General features: G+C 37.7%; 1 protein-coding gene across 1 annotated transcript; it reads left to right on the forward strand.

Annotated features, from left to right (window-relative positions):
- Positions 1 to 1,357: 1,357 nt before the first annotated feature.
- LOC137745778 (probable LRR receptor-like serine/threonine-protein kinase At1g67720) lies at positions 1,358 to 7,833 on the forward strand. The gene is made up of 15 exons (XM_068485790.1): positions 1,358 to 1,613; positions 1,946 to 2,474; positions 2,687 to 3,192; positions 3,375 to 3,507; positions 3,616 to 3,687; positions 3,802 to 3,870; positions 3,944 to 4,012; positions 4,775 to 4,843; positions 5,153 to 5,307; positions 5,404 to 5,642; positions 6,143 to 6,269; positions 6,347 to 6,415; positions 6,534 to 6,720; positions 7,015 to 7,150; positions 7,287 to 7,833. Exons 1-15 carry the CDS (start codon positions 1,547 to 1,549, stop codon positions 7,617 to 7,619), a joined length of 2,760 nt encoding a protein of 919 aa, XP_068341891.1. The 5' UTR covers positions 1,358 to 1,546; the 3' UTR covers positions 7,620 to 7,833.
- Positions 7,834 to 14,391: the final 6,558 nt, after the last annotated feature.

Raw genomic sequence — 14,391 nt, forward strand, 5'->3', positions numbered from 1 at the left:
TTCTCTTTTTTTCCTATTTTGCCCTCACTTTTGATACACAATATTTACATAAGGAGGGAAAAATAGTAATTTTATATCGAAATATTTACATAAGATAAAAAATATGCACTTGTTAAGAGAAATTGTCCCACCATCATTTTTTTCATACACATAAGTGAAATCATGATGTTTTTGGGATAGTTTGAATGAACTGAAGCGGTTGCGCTTGAGGAGAACATGGGAGGAGGTGAGCGGTTTTTCCCCTTTTTTTCCTATTTTGCCCTCACTTTTGATGCACAATGAGGCTTCTTTTAATAATAGTATAGAAAAAAATAGGAAAAAAAGGGAGGGCAAAATAGGAAAAAAAGGGAAAAAGTTGACAAGGAGGCTTCTTTTAATAATAGTATAGAAAAAAATATGCACTTATTAAGAGAAATTGTTCACACACACACAAAGTGTTTGCTCTCTGCTAGTTCATACATTATTTCACGGCTAGTGATTACAAGCTTAATTAAAATATAAAGAGAAATGCTAATTATATTTCCATTTTAACGGTCTCTTTTGATCTTTTCTTTCCTTTTAAGATCCTTCAATATGACTTGATAATTCAAATCGACTGTAGAATCATAATCGCAAGTAGAGATGACAATTCAAACCGTTAAACCTGATAACCGTTCGAATGGTACGAATTTGGGGATAAAAATTAAGTTATATTTTAGATAAGAAAAAAACCAAAAATATTATTCGGATATGGTTTCAGATAGGGTTATAGGAGTCACTGATCCGTATCTGTTTCCAAATCTGACCCGAATAATACATATTATATATAATATAATTTATATGTAATAAATATACTATTGTATAATATATATATATATATATATATATTCACCAAATCCATTACTTTGAGAATTAAAAAAAATTGCATTTTGTGGGAGAGATCAAACAAACATCATCAATGTATCTATTATATTATAATGACGAAATTAGTATCTTATATTATAATGCGTCAATAAAAAAATATATTTTTGGTATTAATTAAGATTGATATAACCACTAACCGATGAAGAATCCATTACACAGCAAGCAAGATTATAAATAATCTGCAATAATTAATTTATGATTATAAATATAATTAATCTTTGTGATTACGAAATGATTATGACATTTTTGTCCCCAGACCAAGCCGGCGCCGTCTTTAGTCCGCAAGTCGCAAGCACTATAATTCTCCTCTTCTGGGCCCCACGTAGCCAACCATTCGCCTTTCCCCATGTAAAAAAACCTTGGACCCCATTCATTTCCCGTCAGAGACTTCTCCTTCCTCCAAAATCTGTCTCTCTCATCCACCATTATCTTTAACTTCTGTGGTTTGTCAGTGTATTTTATTTTCCATTATTCGGGTTTGTTTGTTGGATTCACTTTTCCATCTTTAATTTCAAATTTTTTTAATCCCCTCAGTGCGTTTGCAACTTTATCTCTCCGTAACTCACACACTATCATTTTCGAGTTTTACCTCGGAGCCAATTTTTATGGTCTCTCCATCTCTCTTCCAACTTTTCACACCACCATGGAGGTTTCCCTTCTCCTTCTCTCTCTCCTCCTCCTCGTCGTCCCTTCCTCTGCTCAAACGCCAGGTACCCTTCTCTCTCTTTTGAATCTTTATACTTTACTTGCATGAATTTTTTTTTTTTTTTGCAGTGTTTTCTTTATTGAACTGATTTAATCCTAATAAAGCATGAATTTTTAGTATTTTTAGTACAATTTTAGCTTGTTTTCTTAGTTTTTAGAAAAACCATGTTCTTAAATTGTCTGAAAATTACTTTAGAAGTGAAAAATTAGCTTAAGTTTTAATGAATTCAGCCATTGATTAAAAGTTTCTAATTTTTTTTATTGAACCCATGTTTTAGTTATACTCAGTTAGTCCAAATTCCTTGTATAAAGTTCCTTCCTGTGTAATTTGAAGCAGGGTTTGTGAGTTTGGATTGTGGAGGTGAAGAAAATTTCACTGATGATCTGGGTGTGGAGTGGACTCCTGATCAGCTCAATTTCGGCGAGACGTCCTCTATAGCTGTTTCCAATGAGACCAGGAAGCAGTACTCGACGTTGAGGCACTTTCCGGCGGATTTGAGAAAATATTGTTACACATTGAATGTCACAAGTAGGACTAGGTACCTTCTAAGAGCGACATTCTTGTATGGTAACTTTGATAGCAATAACGTTTATCCCAAATTTGACATTTCTGTTGGGGCAACCCATTGGTCTTCGATTGTAATTTCGGATGCCAATACGACGGAGATGCGCGAGCTTATATTTCTGGCGAGGAGTCCTACTGTCAGTGTATGTTTATCCAATGCTACGACTGGACAACCTTTTATATCGACTCTTGAGCTTCGACAATTCAATGGTTCCATGTACTATTCTGATTATGAGCAACAGTTCTATCTCAGTGTCTCTGCCAGGATTAATTTCGGTGCAGATGATGAAACACCAGTCAGGTATGCTAAGTTTATCTGCTTAGGAGGGCTTCACGGCTTACTTCTTGAAGTAGGTATTGGTCCAAATGTATGTAACAAACTACTGTGAGATCAAACTTTGTAATATTCCCTGATTTAGATAGAATATCTGAGCTAGGAAGTTTGTAGTCTGAACTCTTTTCGCTTTGACAAAGATTTGTGATTTTGAAGGATATGTATTCTGTGAATTTCAGGTATCCTGATGACCCTTTCGATAGAATATGGACATCAGACTCTGTCAAGAAAGCGAATTACCTCGTCGACGTTGCCGCTGGAACCAAAAAAGTGTCAACCAAGTTGCCAATTGACATTAATAGGGATGAGAGGCCACCCGAAAAAGTTATGCAGACAGCTGTAGTTGGCACAAATGGAACACTAACTTACCGGCTGAACCTGGATGGTTTTCCTAGTTTTGGATGGGCACACACCTACTTAGCAGAAATTGAAGATTTAGCTGATGATGAGTCTAGAAAGTTTAGGCTAGTACTTCCAGGAAATACTGAACTCAGCAGACCTGCTGTTAATATTGAAGAGAACGCTCAGGGAAAATATCGTCTCTATGAACCAGGGTTTGCAAACTTATCCCTTCCGTTTGTATTATCATTTAAATTTGCCAAAACAGCCGATTCTTCCAGGGGACCGCTCTTGAATGCAATGGAGATAAATAAACATCTGGAAATAAATGATGGTTCTCAAGATGGTAAGTTCCCCAGTAGTATCTGGATGGTTTATGGCTTCTCTTCTCCCTTGATGCAATGATGTTTACTGCTAATTTTGCACGATTTATCACTATTAAGCGCATGCCCTTGTTCATCATTCCCTGAAAAAAAATCTTTTGACTCTTTCCTGTTATATGTGATACTTGGTTTGTATGATTTTCAGGAGCTGTTATTTCTAGTTTTGTTTCACAGTACTCATCGGCAGATTGGACTTTGGAAGGCGGTGATCCATGCCTCCCAGTTCCATGGTCTTGGGTTGAGTGTAACTCAGATCCACAACCAAGAATAGTTAAAATGTATGGCTTATATTTTTCTAGTTAAAGTTATTGTATGAATTACTACTGCTTCTGCATAGGTATATAGTTCCGAGCTGACAACTGCTTTTGTATCACTTTGCTTGGCAGAAAATTATCTAGTAAGAATATTACCGGGAATATCCCTTCAGACTTGACGAAGTTGAGCAGTTTAGAAGAGTTGTAAGTTTCATATTGCATTCTTGTATTTCTGAATGGTATTGAGTGTTTTCAAATTTAGTTTTATAAAACTTGTTCTTTTTAGTGTCGTTGTTGATATTTGTGTTCCAATTACAGATGGCTTGACGGGAACTCCCTGACTGGTACAATACCTGATTTCACTGGATGTGTGGACTTGCAGATCATGTAAGTGATCTCACTTATTCTAACAATGCTTTTTAAAGAGCTAATACTAATAAAATAGCTTTGCATTATACAGTCATCTCGAGAACAATCAGTTGACGGGCAGCCTCTCCTCTTTCACGAACCTACCAAGTTTGAAGGAACTGTAAGTGTTCCGGGACTCACATTTAGTTTACCTCAAATTGAAGGAAAAAATGTGTGTGAGACTGTGGCAGTTGTTCTTTCAAGCAATGAGTCACATGGCCCTCTTTGTGTATATTTTTATCATTTAATTAAATGATTTTACTGAAATAGTGGATAGTATATAAAGTGTGGCTTCCACCGCATGCTTTGGCACAAGTTATACAATAAAAGACTTCAGTAATTTTTCTGCTTAAAAGACCTTCAATGTGTGGGTGCCAGTGTTGTAATCAATGTTATATATTGCCGTCCCATTCCTGACAACTTAAGTTTATGGCTCTATTAGTTGTCTAACATGGTATTAAAGTTCAGGCTGCTTGGACCTCCGTTCTCCAGTTTCTTCTTTTTTTTTTTATTGCAAGGAGCATGTCTGATAAGTTATACCTCTCTCTATCTGCATCTCTAAGGACAAGAGGCTACACATGAAATAAGATGTTAGCGGGAACTACATTTTGGGTCATTCCCTAATCGTTTAAGTCCAACAGTAATTTTGTAGTTGTACATTTGCATATGTAAAGATAGTCTAAGATACACTGTACCAAACATTCTGTGTCTATTTGAGAAAAAAAAAATAGACGATTATCATGATTCAGAACTTGGAAAATAAGTAACCCCGTGAAATTTTTTATGCTGCTCATTATGTTTTATTTTTCATTTTTTCTAATCAATGTCTGACATGCTGTTTTTTTATATAAGATCTTAATCTTGGGCGAATCTGATGTTGCAGGTATGTGCAAAATAATATGTTAACCGGAACAGTGCCATCGAGTCTTCTCGATAAACTGGTTAATATGAAGTGAGTATCACTTTTTGCAGATAAAACTGAAGAGCATAAGAACAAAATCATAAGTAAATTCTAGAGCTTAAAATCAGTGTAAACCTTGCCTTATATTTATCTGCTTCATTAATAGTAAAAATCAGAGTGTCCTAGAGTAAGTACACGTCTTAAATTGTATCCTTCATCCTGTATATTGTATAGTATACCCAAGTATATCTTTATCTTGCTGCATCAAATCTCTTGCTCTCTCTATTCTAGTCATCGGGGCCTTGTCTAGGACTTGCGCCAATGTATTTATCTTCGCTCTTCTATGTTGTCTCCTGACAGCTACGCTGGAAATGTTAATCTGCGGAAAGGGAAAACAAGCAGGAGCCGCAATAACATTATTATTGGTACATCAGTTGGGGCTGCTGTCTTGGTCATAGCTACTATTGTATCTTGCATACTTTTACACAAGGGAAGGAAGAAATTTTACAAGCATGGTATGAGTCTGAAACAAATTTGAGGTTTACATGGTTTTTGTTTCTCTTAATTTTCAGTTTGCTTGAATGCAATGACATTATTCTAACTCGCTACAGACCATCTTGGGAATCAACCTGCGCAAGGAATACATTCTTCTAAGAGTGATGCTCCTAATGAATCTGCACACTGCTTCTCTTACTCTGAAATTGAAGAGGCTACCAGAAAGTTTGAGAAGAAAATAGGTTCGGGAGGTTTTGGAGTTGTTTACTACGGTAAAATGAAGGATGAAAAGGAAATTGCGGTCAAAGTTCTAACGAGTAATTCCTACCAGGGAAAGCGAGAATTTTCAAATGAGGTTAGTTTTTGTATTATTGGACATCTTTTACATTTTTTTACATTTCAGGTTGCTTTTTCTTTCTTTTAGGATGCTCAACCCTGTCTGTTTGCTACTGTGTGCCTGTTTGTATCTTTCTATTTATTGAACTGTTGATGATTCTTCTTTTTCTTGGGGTCGAAAAATTCATTAAATTCTCCTTGCATATGAAGAAATATTTAGCCGTAAGTTAAGTAGGACGGGGAAGTGCAAGGATTGAAGTGTCTCTACATAATCTCGAATTTGCATTATGTATTTTCCTGTAAATCGTATAATATTGTGATTTTGCAACTTTTCTGGAAACTAAATGGAAAAAACGAATCTTTTTAAAATTTCCGCGCTGTTCCCTTCAAGTGTTGCATTCATAAAAGAAATTTGGTTTCGTAATTGTTGTCATATCCTGTCACTTTGGGTTGATGTATTACTGTTGGACATCAAAACTTGGAACTGTGTGGACTGATACATGCTTCGATATCATCTAGGTAACTCTTCTTTCAAGGATACATCACAGAAACCTGGTACAGTTTCTTGGGTATTGCCAAGAGGATGGAAGAAGTATGCTGATCTACGAGTTCATGCATAATGGAACTCTCAAGGAACATCTTTATGGTAAGTTTGCTTCTTGTTGATGGAATCTATTGAAATTTGGATGGCTAACGAGTTTTCGAGTTTTGAATTGTTCGTAGGCCCATTAACACACGAACAGAGTATCAATTGGATCAAGCGCCTTGAGATTGCTGAAGATGCTGCAAAAGGTCTAATACGCTAGAAAGTTCTTGTTAGTTATTACTTCTTTTCAATTTAAGCAGCAGCAAAAAGTGCTTCTTCCTTAGTATGTTAAATTTATACATGGTCTTTCTCGTGGTTCTTCAGGAATCGAATACCTTCACACAGGCTGTGTTCCAGCTATCATTCATAGAGATTTGAAAAGCAGCAACATTCTAATTGACAAACACATGAGAGCAAAGGTTTCAGATTTTGGTCTTTCCAAACTTGAAGTAGACGGAGCATCCCATGTGTCAAGCAAAGTTCGGGGCACTGTAGGGTATCTGGATCCCGAGTAAGGCCTTCTTTTCCATAAAAGTTTATGTTTTTCGTTGAGATCAAATCTGCCATCATTGAGATAAGTTAAATAATAAATATGTTACTGCTTTGTTGTCATGGGATTGTTAAGTGCTGAATGGCTTTGGTAGAGTGCTCCAATTAGTAATTAATTTGTGTTATAAGCTGTCAACGCTTTGGGAGATAGGTTTGTAGTGACGGCACAATAGTTATACGCACTGTTTTACAATTTCATTTCTTACCCCATATTTCTGAGTGTTAAAATGACTTCTTTGTTCTCATTGGTGTTCAGGTATTACATCTCCCAGCAGTTGACAGACAAGAGTGACGTTTATAGTTTCGGTGTCATTCTTCTTGAGCTGATATCAGGTCAAGAAGCAATTTCTAATGAAAACTTTGGTGTTAACTGCCGTAATATAGTGCAATGGGTAAGTGTAGTTTGCTTTGCATTGCAATGAAGTATTTGAAATTTTTTATCACTTGCCGTAAACTTTTGATCAACATTGGCATATTACCATTATTGTGAGTTGCTCCCTTTCTTACCTGTGAAAATGGTTGTCACAGGCAAAATTACACATTGAGAATGGCGACATTCAAGGAATAATCGACCCCTCACTGGATGGCGAATACGACATCCAGTCAATGTGGAAGATAGCCGAAAAAGCCTTAATGTGTGTTCAAGCGTACGGATTTATGAGGCCGTCCATTTCAGAAGTTCTCAAGGAAATCCAAGATGCAATCTCAATGGAAAGGGATGCTGCAGCAGTAAGAGAAGGTTCCTCTGATGCATCAAAGAATTCAATCCCTTCTTCCTTGAACACAGGTTCCCTGGGTCTTGGCAGAAATGACAATTTCTTGTCGATCGATGAGTCTATCGCCCGGCCAACTGCTCGATAGTAATTCGGTTGGCATACACGACGTGTAAATATTTTTTTTTTCATCTCCTATCGTAATTTTAGGTTGTACATCGGGTTTGCATTATTACAACTCTTACTCTTAGCCGTGTTGGATAGTGTATGAAGGATAAAGGGATCAAGATAGATATATCTTTAGGTTGTAAATTTTGATCGTGCAAAATTATTAGCATATAGGAATGCTGTGTTGGATTTTTCGTTGAGTGCCCTTTGGGGATTTTTCGTTGAGTGCCCTTTGGCCCTTGCAGAAAGTGTTGTGCGGAGGCGTCAACCAATACGTTTAAGATTATGTGCGGAACCGCTACTTGATATTACAGTCTAGTGGTAATCATCTTCATTTGTGAATGAGAGATTTTAGGTTTAATTCTCGTAAAAGGCAAATTTGAACCATATTATTATTAGCTCTTTATGAGGCTTAGCTAACTACCTCACTCTTAGGTATGGGTTGTTTAAAAATTAAAAAAAAAGAAAAAGATTATGTGCAGAACAAAATAGCAATATGCAAGAGAGAAAGTAAACTTATTACAACAAGAACACCAAGATTTATACTAGATACATATTTGCATTTGTATTTAAGGAAGAATACCTACACTAAATACAAATACAAATACCAATCACAAATATACATTTGACAATAATTACAAAGAAGAATCTGGAGTAAAGAATTATATTCTAACTTACACCGAAAAAGCGCTAAAATATTCATTCTTGGTTTTCTAGATGCAATAAAATCTTCTTGTTGTGAAGGCTCTCGATAGATACCTCCTCATAATTAATCATGCCCTCATCATCAAATTAAACTCTAGGACTTGTGTCTGATTTATCAATCTTCAAGTGATCAACTAAAATTACATTGAACTCCATATATTTTATGTTGCAAATATATGAATGTACATACATACATTAATACTCAAGAGTAGGGTTATACCTAGCGGAAGATCTTGAGTGGATAACCGTCTTGTGATTACGAACTCTCATGCGAATCACAAATTATGAACGCCACCATTTGTAGAAGGGAAATTTTATTTGAACACATCTAATCTTTTTCTATATCCAACTTACTATTTGTACCTATTATTAATGACAGTAAATCCTATTGAAGTGGTTCATCCGTAAGTTTCCTCAAGTCCAAAGCTTAATTCTCTTCTCTTTCCCAAATTTCATCATGAAATGGCCATTACGATGGAATGCGATTGCAGAGACGGGTCCCTTATGACACAGAAGTCTAAGTAGAGGAGCAGAGCTTATAGGCTTCCACATGAAAAGTGACAACCCCATTATAGGGGTTCACCTGCACTACACATCAAAACAACCTATGGTTGTCCTGTAACTATCTACCATCTCACCCATTGTCACATCCTGATAATGAAACTACCCAGGAATTTGGGAGGAGGGAGGAAGGAAGAGATGGCAGCAGCAGAGAAAAAACAATAAAAATCTATATATATAAAGTGAGAAGCCCAAATAGATGAAGCTTTCAATATTTCAATTATGTCCTCACTTTGATAGAAAAAATAATTAACAACTACCCAACAAAATACGGACAAAATAGTAATATTGTACAATTTAGAAATCAAACGTGGAGAAGACAAATTCCACCATGTTTGCAAATCAGTTTTTCTCAAACTATTAGATTTCCTTGCCGAGGAGGATAGGCGAAGGCCATTCCATCAGTTGATATCTCAAACTTCAGATATCCCAGCGGAGACCATTGGTAAAGGTTACGGTATTGAAGAAGTAGAAAAAAGATGTATGTATGTATAGCGCAACAAGTCATAGCAGTTTCAATCTTTGTCCAAAGTGTGCAATTTGGGATGATGGATGATGAATTTCAGATGGTTGCGCTTATTATTTAAAGTTACTTCTTGCTTCCTCTTTAGTTTTCTTATTTGCACTTTGATATATACGCTCTCTACAATTGTTGTTTGTAGTTTGTCTGTTTATTTTTGCTCTTCAATGTTGTACATATGTATTTTATCAATAGTGATTAATGCATTCGTTACTGCCACAAAGAGTTTGCTCTCTCTCTTCCAAACGTTAGTGACATTGGTGATTAATTTTAGCAACAAAAAAACATTGAAGCCATCGCCATGGATCTGGGGATTGGTGGTACGTGATCGGAGATTGAAAACCCTAGAAACAGGAAGTTGACGTGTAGGGTTGAGTTGAGGAAAAGTAACGTGAAACCTAAACGGGCAAACGAAAACATTTGGTACTTCAAGTGTAGGTTGGTTTTCTTAATCTCTCTTTTTTTTTTTTTTTTTTTCTTTCTGTTCTTCCTTTTCTAGCAAATTTTCTTATAACTATAGGCCACAATTACTTATAAAGTAATACAATCACGGGGTTTTGCACAAAAAAAAAAAGAGGAGAGGCTGACACTTGGTGGGTTTCTCTTATTAAGTTTTCATTCGTTTATCCCTTTTTTTTTTTTGTTTATTAATTTTATTGACACAAATTTTTTCATTAGGGATAGAAATTTGGGTAATAATATGCTACTGTGATGTATCTTGCAAGGCTAAAGATGCTTCTATGCATGTTTGAAGGGACAATTTGAGTTTGTCAAACACTACAGTGGTCATATAGGTTTCAATTTTTCCCAATTGTAACCTTAGTTATTCATGTTCTTCAATATCTTAGTTAATTTGCTGCCTTTTATCTATCGCTTTATTGTGTTCACTTCCCATATCAAACTTGGAATCTCAACTCAGCATTCCAAATTGAGGAAGAGTAAACATATAGAATATTTGCGTTTAGCTTATTCTCTATTCTTTAAGTTAGAAATATATTTAAAAAAGTGGGTTGAAAAACATAAGTAAAATCATGTGTGGTAGTTCCCTGTAGAAAGTTATAGATCTGTGAGAGAAATGCTAAAGATAGAGAGAGAGAGAAAATCTAGAGAGAGAAGTTGTTGTGGAAAAATGATTTCTATTCAATTAGACAAGCCGTGTGTACAACCAATATAAATAGCTTTACAGATTCTAATAACCGACTATAACAATCATAGCTTAACAGCTAAGTAAAATCCTAAACAGATACATCATTGATTAGTTCTAATTGTATCCTTAACACACCCCCTCAAGCTAAAGGGAGGAAAGCGAACTGAAAGCTTGGAAGTTAACTCAGCAAAGCGAGCAGATGGCAAGGATTTAGTAAAAATGTCGGCGAGTTGAAGAAGAGAAGCAACATGGTGCACACTGACTTGACCAGCAAGAACCTTTTCGCGGATATAGTGATAGTCAATTTCCACATGTTTAGTCCGAGCATGAAAGACAGGGTTAAAAGCTAGAGCAATTGCACTCTGGTTGTCACAGAAAATGGCAGGAGTGTGGAGGATAGGAAAAGAGATATCCTGCAGAATTTTACAGACCCAACTGAGTTCTGCAGCTGTATTGGCAAGCGACCGATACTCAGCCTCTGTAGAAGAGCGGGCAACAGTGCACTGTTTCTTTGCACTCCAAGAAATTAAATTGGGACCAAGGAAAACACAGTATCCACTTGTTGATCGTCTGTCAACCGGGCAGCCAGCCCAATCGGCATTAGACCATGCAGTGAGGCATTGAGACCCTGGGGTAAACCATAAACCAGCATCAAGAGTCTCTTTCAAATAACGAAGGATCCGTTTGACCGCTTGCAGGTGAATGGTACGAGGGGAATGCATGTACTGACATACTTGATTGACAGCAAATGACAAATCAGGTCTCGTCCAGGTGAGGTACTGTAAAGCACCAACAGTGGATCTGTAAAATGTGGGATCAGAGAGAAGAGTGCCTGAGTGATCTAACTTTGCAGAACCAACAGGAGTGGAGCAAGGCTTGACACCAATCATATCTGTTTTCTTCAACAAATCAAGAGCATATTTGGATTGGTGAAGAAACATTCCTTTAGCAGATCTGTGTACTTCAATGCCCAAAAAATAGTGGAGATCACCCAAATCCTTCACAGGAAACATAGTTTGTAACTGAGTAATAATAGATTGACAAACAGATCGGGAACTACCAGTAATGATAATGTCATCAACATAGACTAAAATAAAGGTGATGGAAGAATCCTTCTTGATGAACAAGCTGGTATCAGAAGAAGAAGAGGAGAAACCCAAGGACAGAATAGCCGTGTAGAATGCTTCATACCAGGCCCGAGGAGCCTGTTTTAAACCGTAGAGAGATCTGTTAAGTTTGCAAACATGGCGGGGTTTGGTGGAATCAACAAATCCCGGTGGCTGGATCATGTATACAGCGTCCTTCAGAGTACCGTGCAAGAACGCATTACTGACATCAAGTTGATGAATGAACCAGTCATAAGAAATAGCAATGGATAACAGAATACGGATAGTTGTGGGCTTAGCAACAGGACTGAAAGTCTCAGAAAAATCAATGCCCTCTTGCTGATGAAAGGCTTTAGCCACTAGACGGGCCTTGTACCGTTCAATGGAGCCATCAGGCTTATGTTTGACTTTAAACACCCATTTGCAGCCGACTAAATTTAAGTTGGGATGAAAAAGAACCAAATCCCATGTGCCAGTGGACTGCAAGGCGTGAAACTCATCCTTCATTGCAGCCATCCAATGTGGATTTTTGGAAGCTTGCAGAAATGTGGTAGGAGTAGGAGGCAGACACGCAAGTGAATCAACAGACACAGGAAGAGAATGTTTTGTGGCAGTAAAGACTTTTGGTTTGTGAATGCCAGCCTTAGCTCGAGGAATCATTGGGTGAGAATTAAGAGATGGTGGTGGTGCAGGGACAGAGGCCGATGAATTATGAGAAGAAGCAGGTAAGGAAGATGGAGATAACCAGGCAGATAGTGTAGTAAACGGAGCCGGTGAGAGAGAGTCCTGATGTGTAGAATGAGGGAGAGCAACAGTGACAGATGGAAGTGTACTGGAAGGAGCAGGAACTGGAATAGTCACAGAGGTAGAAGAAGAGGTTGTAGAGGAGGCAGGTTGTGGTGGGTTGAAATCAGAGAACATGTCGTGCTTGAATGGAAACAACTGCTCATCAAACGTAACATGCCGTGAAATATACACTTTATTAGTAACAGGATCAAGACATATGTACCCACTATGATTAAGGCTATAGCCCAGAAAAACACACAATCTGCTCTTTGCGTCAAGCTTGTTAGCTGAATACGGTTGCAACCATGGATAACAAGCACATCCAAAAGCCTTCAGAGTATGATACCGTGGAGGAGCTTGAAAAAGTTGTTCCCAATGACTAATGGAAGAAGAATGAGAAGGCAGTCGATTGATAAGATAGACAGCCGTCTGAAACGCCTCAACCCAAAATTTGGTTGCCAATCCACTCTGAGAAAGGAGAGTTCGAACCATTTCAACAACATGCCGATGCTTCCTCTCAGCACACCCATTCTGTTCAGATGTATGAGGACAACTGAGTTGATGTGTAATACCTTGATCATTGAGAAAAGTTTGAAAGTTCATGCTCAAGTACTCACCCCCTGAATCTGACCGTAGGCATTGTATGCGACAAGAAAAAAAAGTTTGAACTTTGAGCACAAAAGTCGTGAAAACTGAGTACACATCTGATTTATAAACCATAGGATATAACCAACTGTATTTAGTATAGTCATCTACCAAAATGAGGTAGTATTTGTAACCAGTACATGAAGCAATAGGAGAAGGGCCCCAAACATCAGTGTGCAGTAATTGAAAAGGCCTAGTAGATATACAAGGCAAAACAGAAAAAGGTAGCTTAGAAGCCTTCCCCAATTTACATTCAGTACAAACAGATCCTTGAGATATAGAACCTTGAGGTACAGAACGAAGGACAGGTAGTTGGTGTTTATTCACAATAGTATGTAATACTTGGCTCGATGGATGTCCCAATCGCTGATGCCACAGATGAATATCTGCTTTATGAACGAGCAATGCCTGAGGAGAGAGTGCAACTCCAGATGTGCCATTTGATGCATCCCAGTAGAAAGGGTACAAACCACCTTCACAGGGGCCTGGAAGAGCATCCTCCCAGTTCTTAGGTCCTTAATATAGAACCCAAATGGATCAAAGGTCAGAGATGCCCAATTATCATAGACAAACTTGTAGACGGACAGTAAGTTGTGTGAAGCTTTGGGAACTAATAACACATCATTAAGCTTAAAGGTAGCATTTTGAGTTCGAATTAAAGCAGAGCCAGTGTGGGAAATACACAGACCTTTACCATTACCAACAAACAGGTGATCACTGCCGGTGTATGGAATGGCAGAGTTGAGAGAAGCTGGATCAGGTGTGACATGGTGAGATGCACCACTATCAGTTAGCTAATAGCTCGGTGGAGGAGAAGTAGTAGCAGTCATACCAAATGGAGGACCAACATTGGATCGTTGAGAAGCAAACTGAGAGAGTTTCTCACAATTGAGAGCTTCATGGCCATATTTGAGGCACAATTGGCACTGAAAGGATTTTCCAGAGCTGTAATTGGCAGACTGAGAACCAGAGAATGTGGATCGAGGAGATGGAACAGGGCCAAGAATACCTCCTGAAGGGTTATAGTTGTTGCGATTACCTCCAAAATTCCGAGTTTGATGAAACTTATTCCGATTCTGAAATCGACCACGATGGTTGCCTCTGTGGTTAGTAGAACCAGAGAAACCTTGGTGAGCGGTATAAGCATGAAAAAGTTGAGAGGATGATGAGGATGGTCTGGTCTTGCGTTTTTGAAGAGAAATTTCCTTGCTGAGAACCATGCCGTGTAGTTCATCAGAATTGACAGGTTCAAGTCGGGTTTCAATAGAGTCAACAAAGGACT

Source organism: Pyrus communis, chromosome 9 (assembly GCF_963583255.1).
Source record: "Pyrus communis chromosome 9, drPyrComm1.1, whole genome shotgun sequence".
Classification (NCBI taxonomy): Eukaryota; Viridiplantae; Streptophyta; class Magnoliopsida; order Rosales; family Rosaceae; genus Pyrus; species Pyrus communis.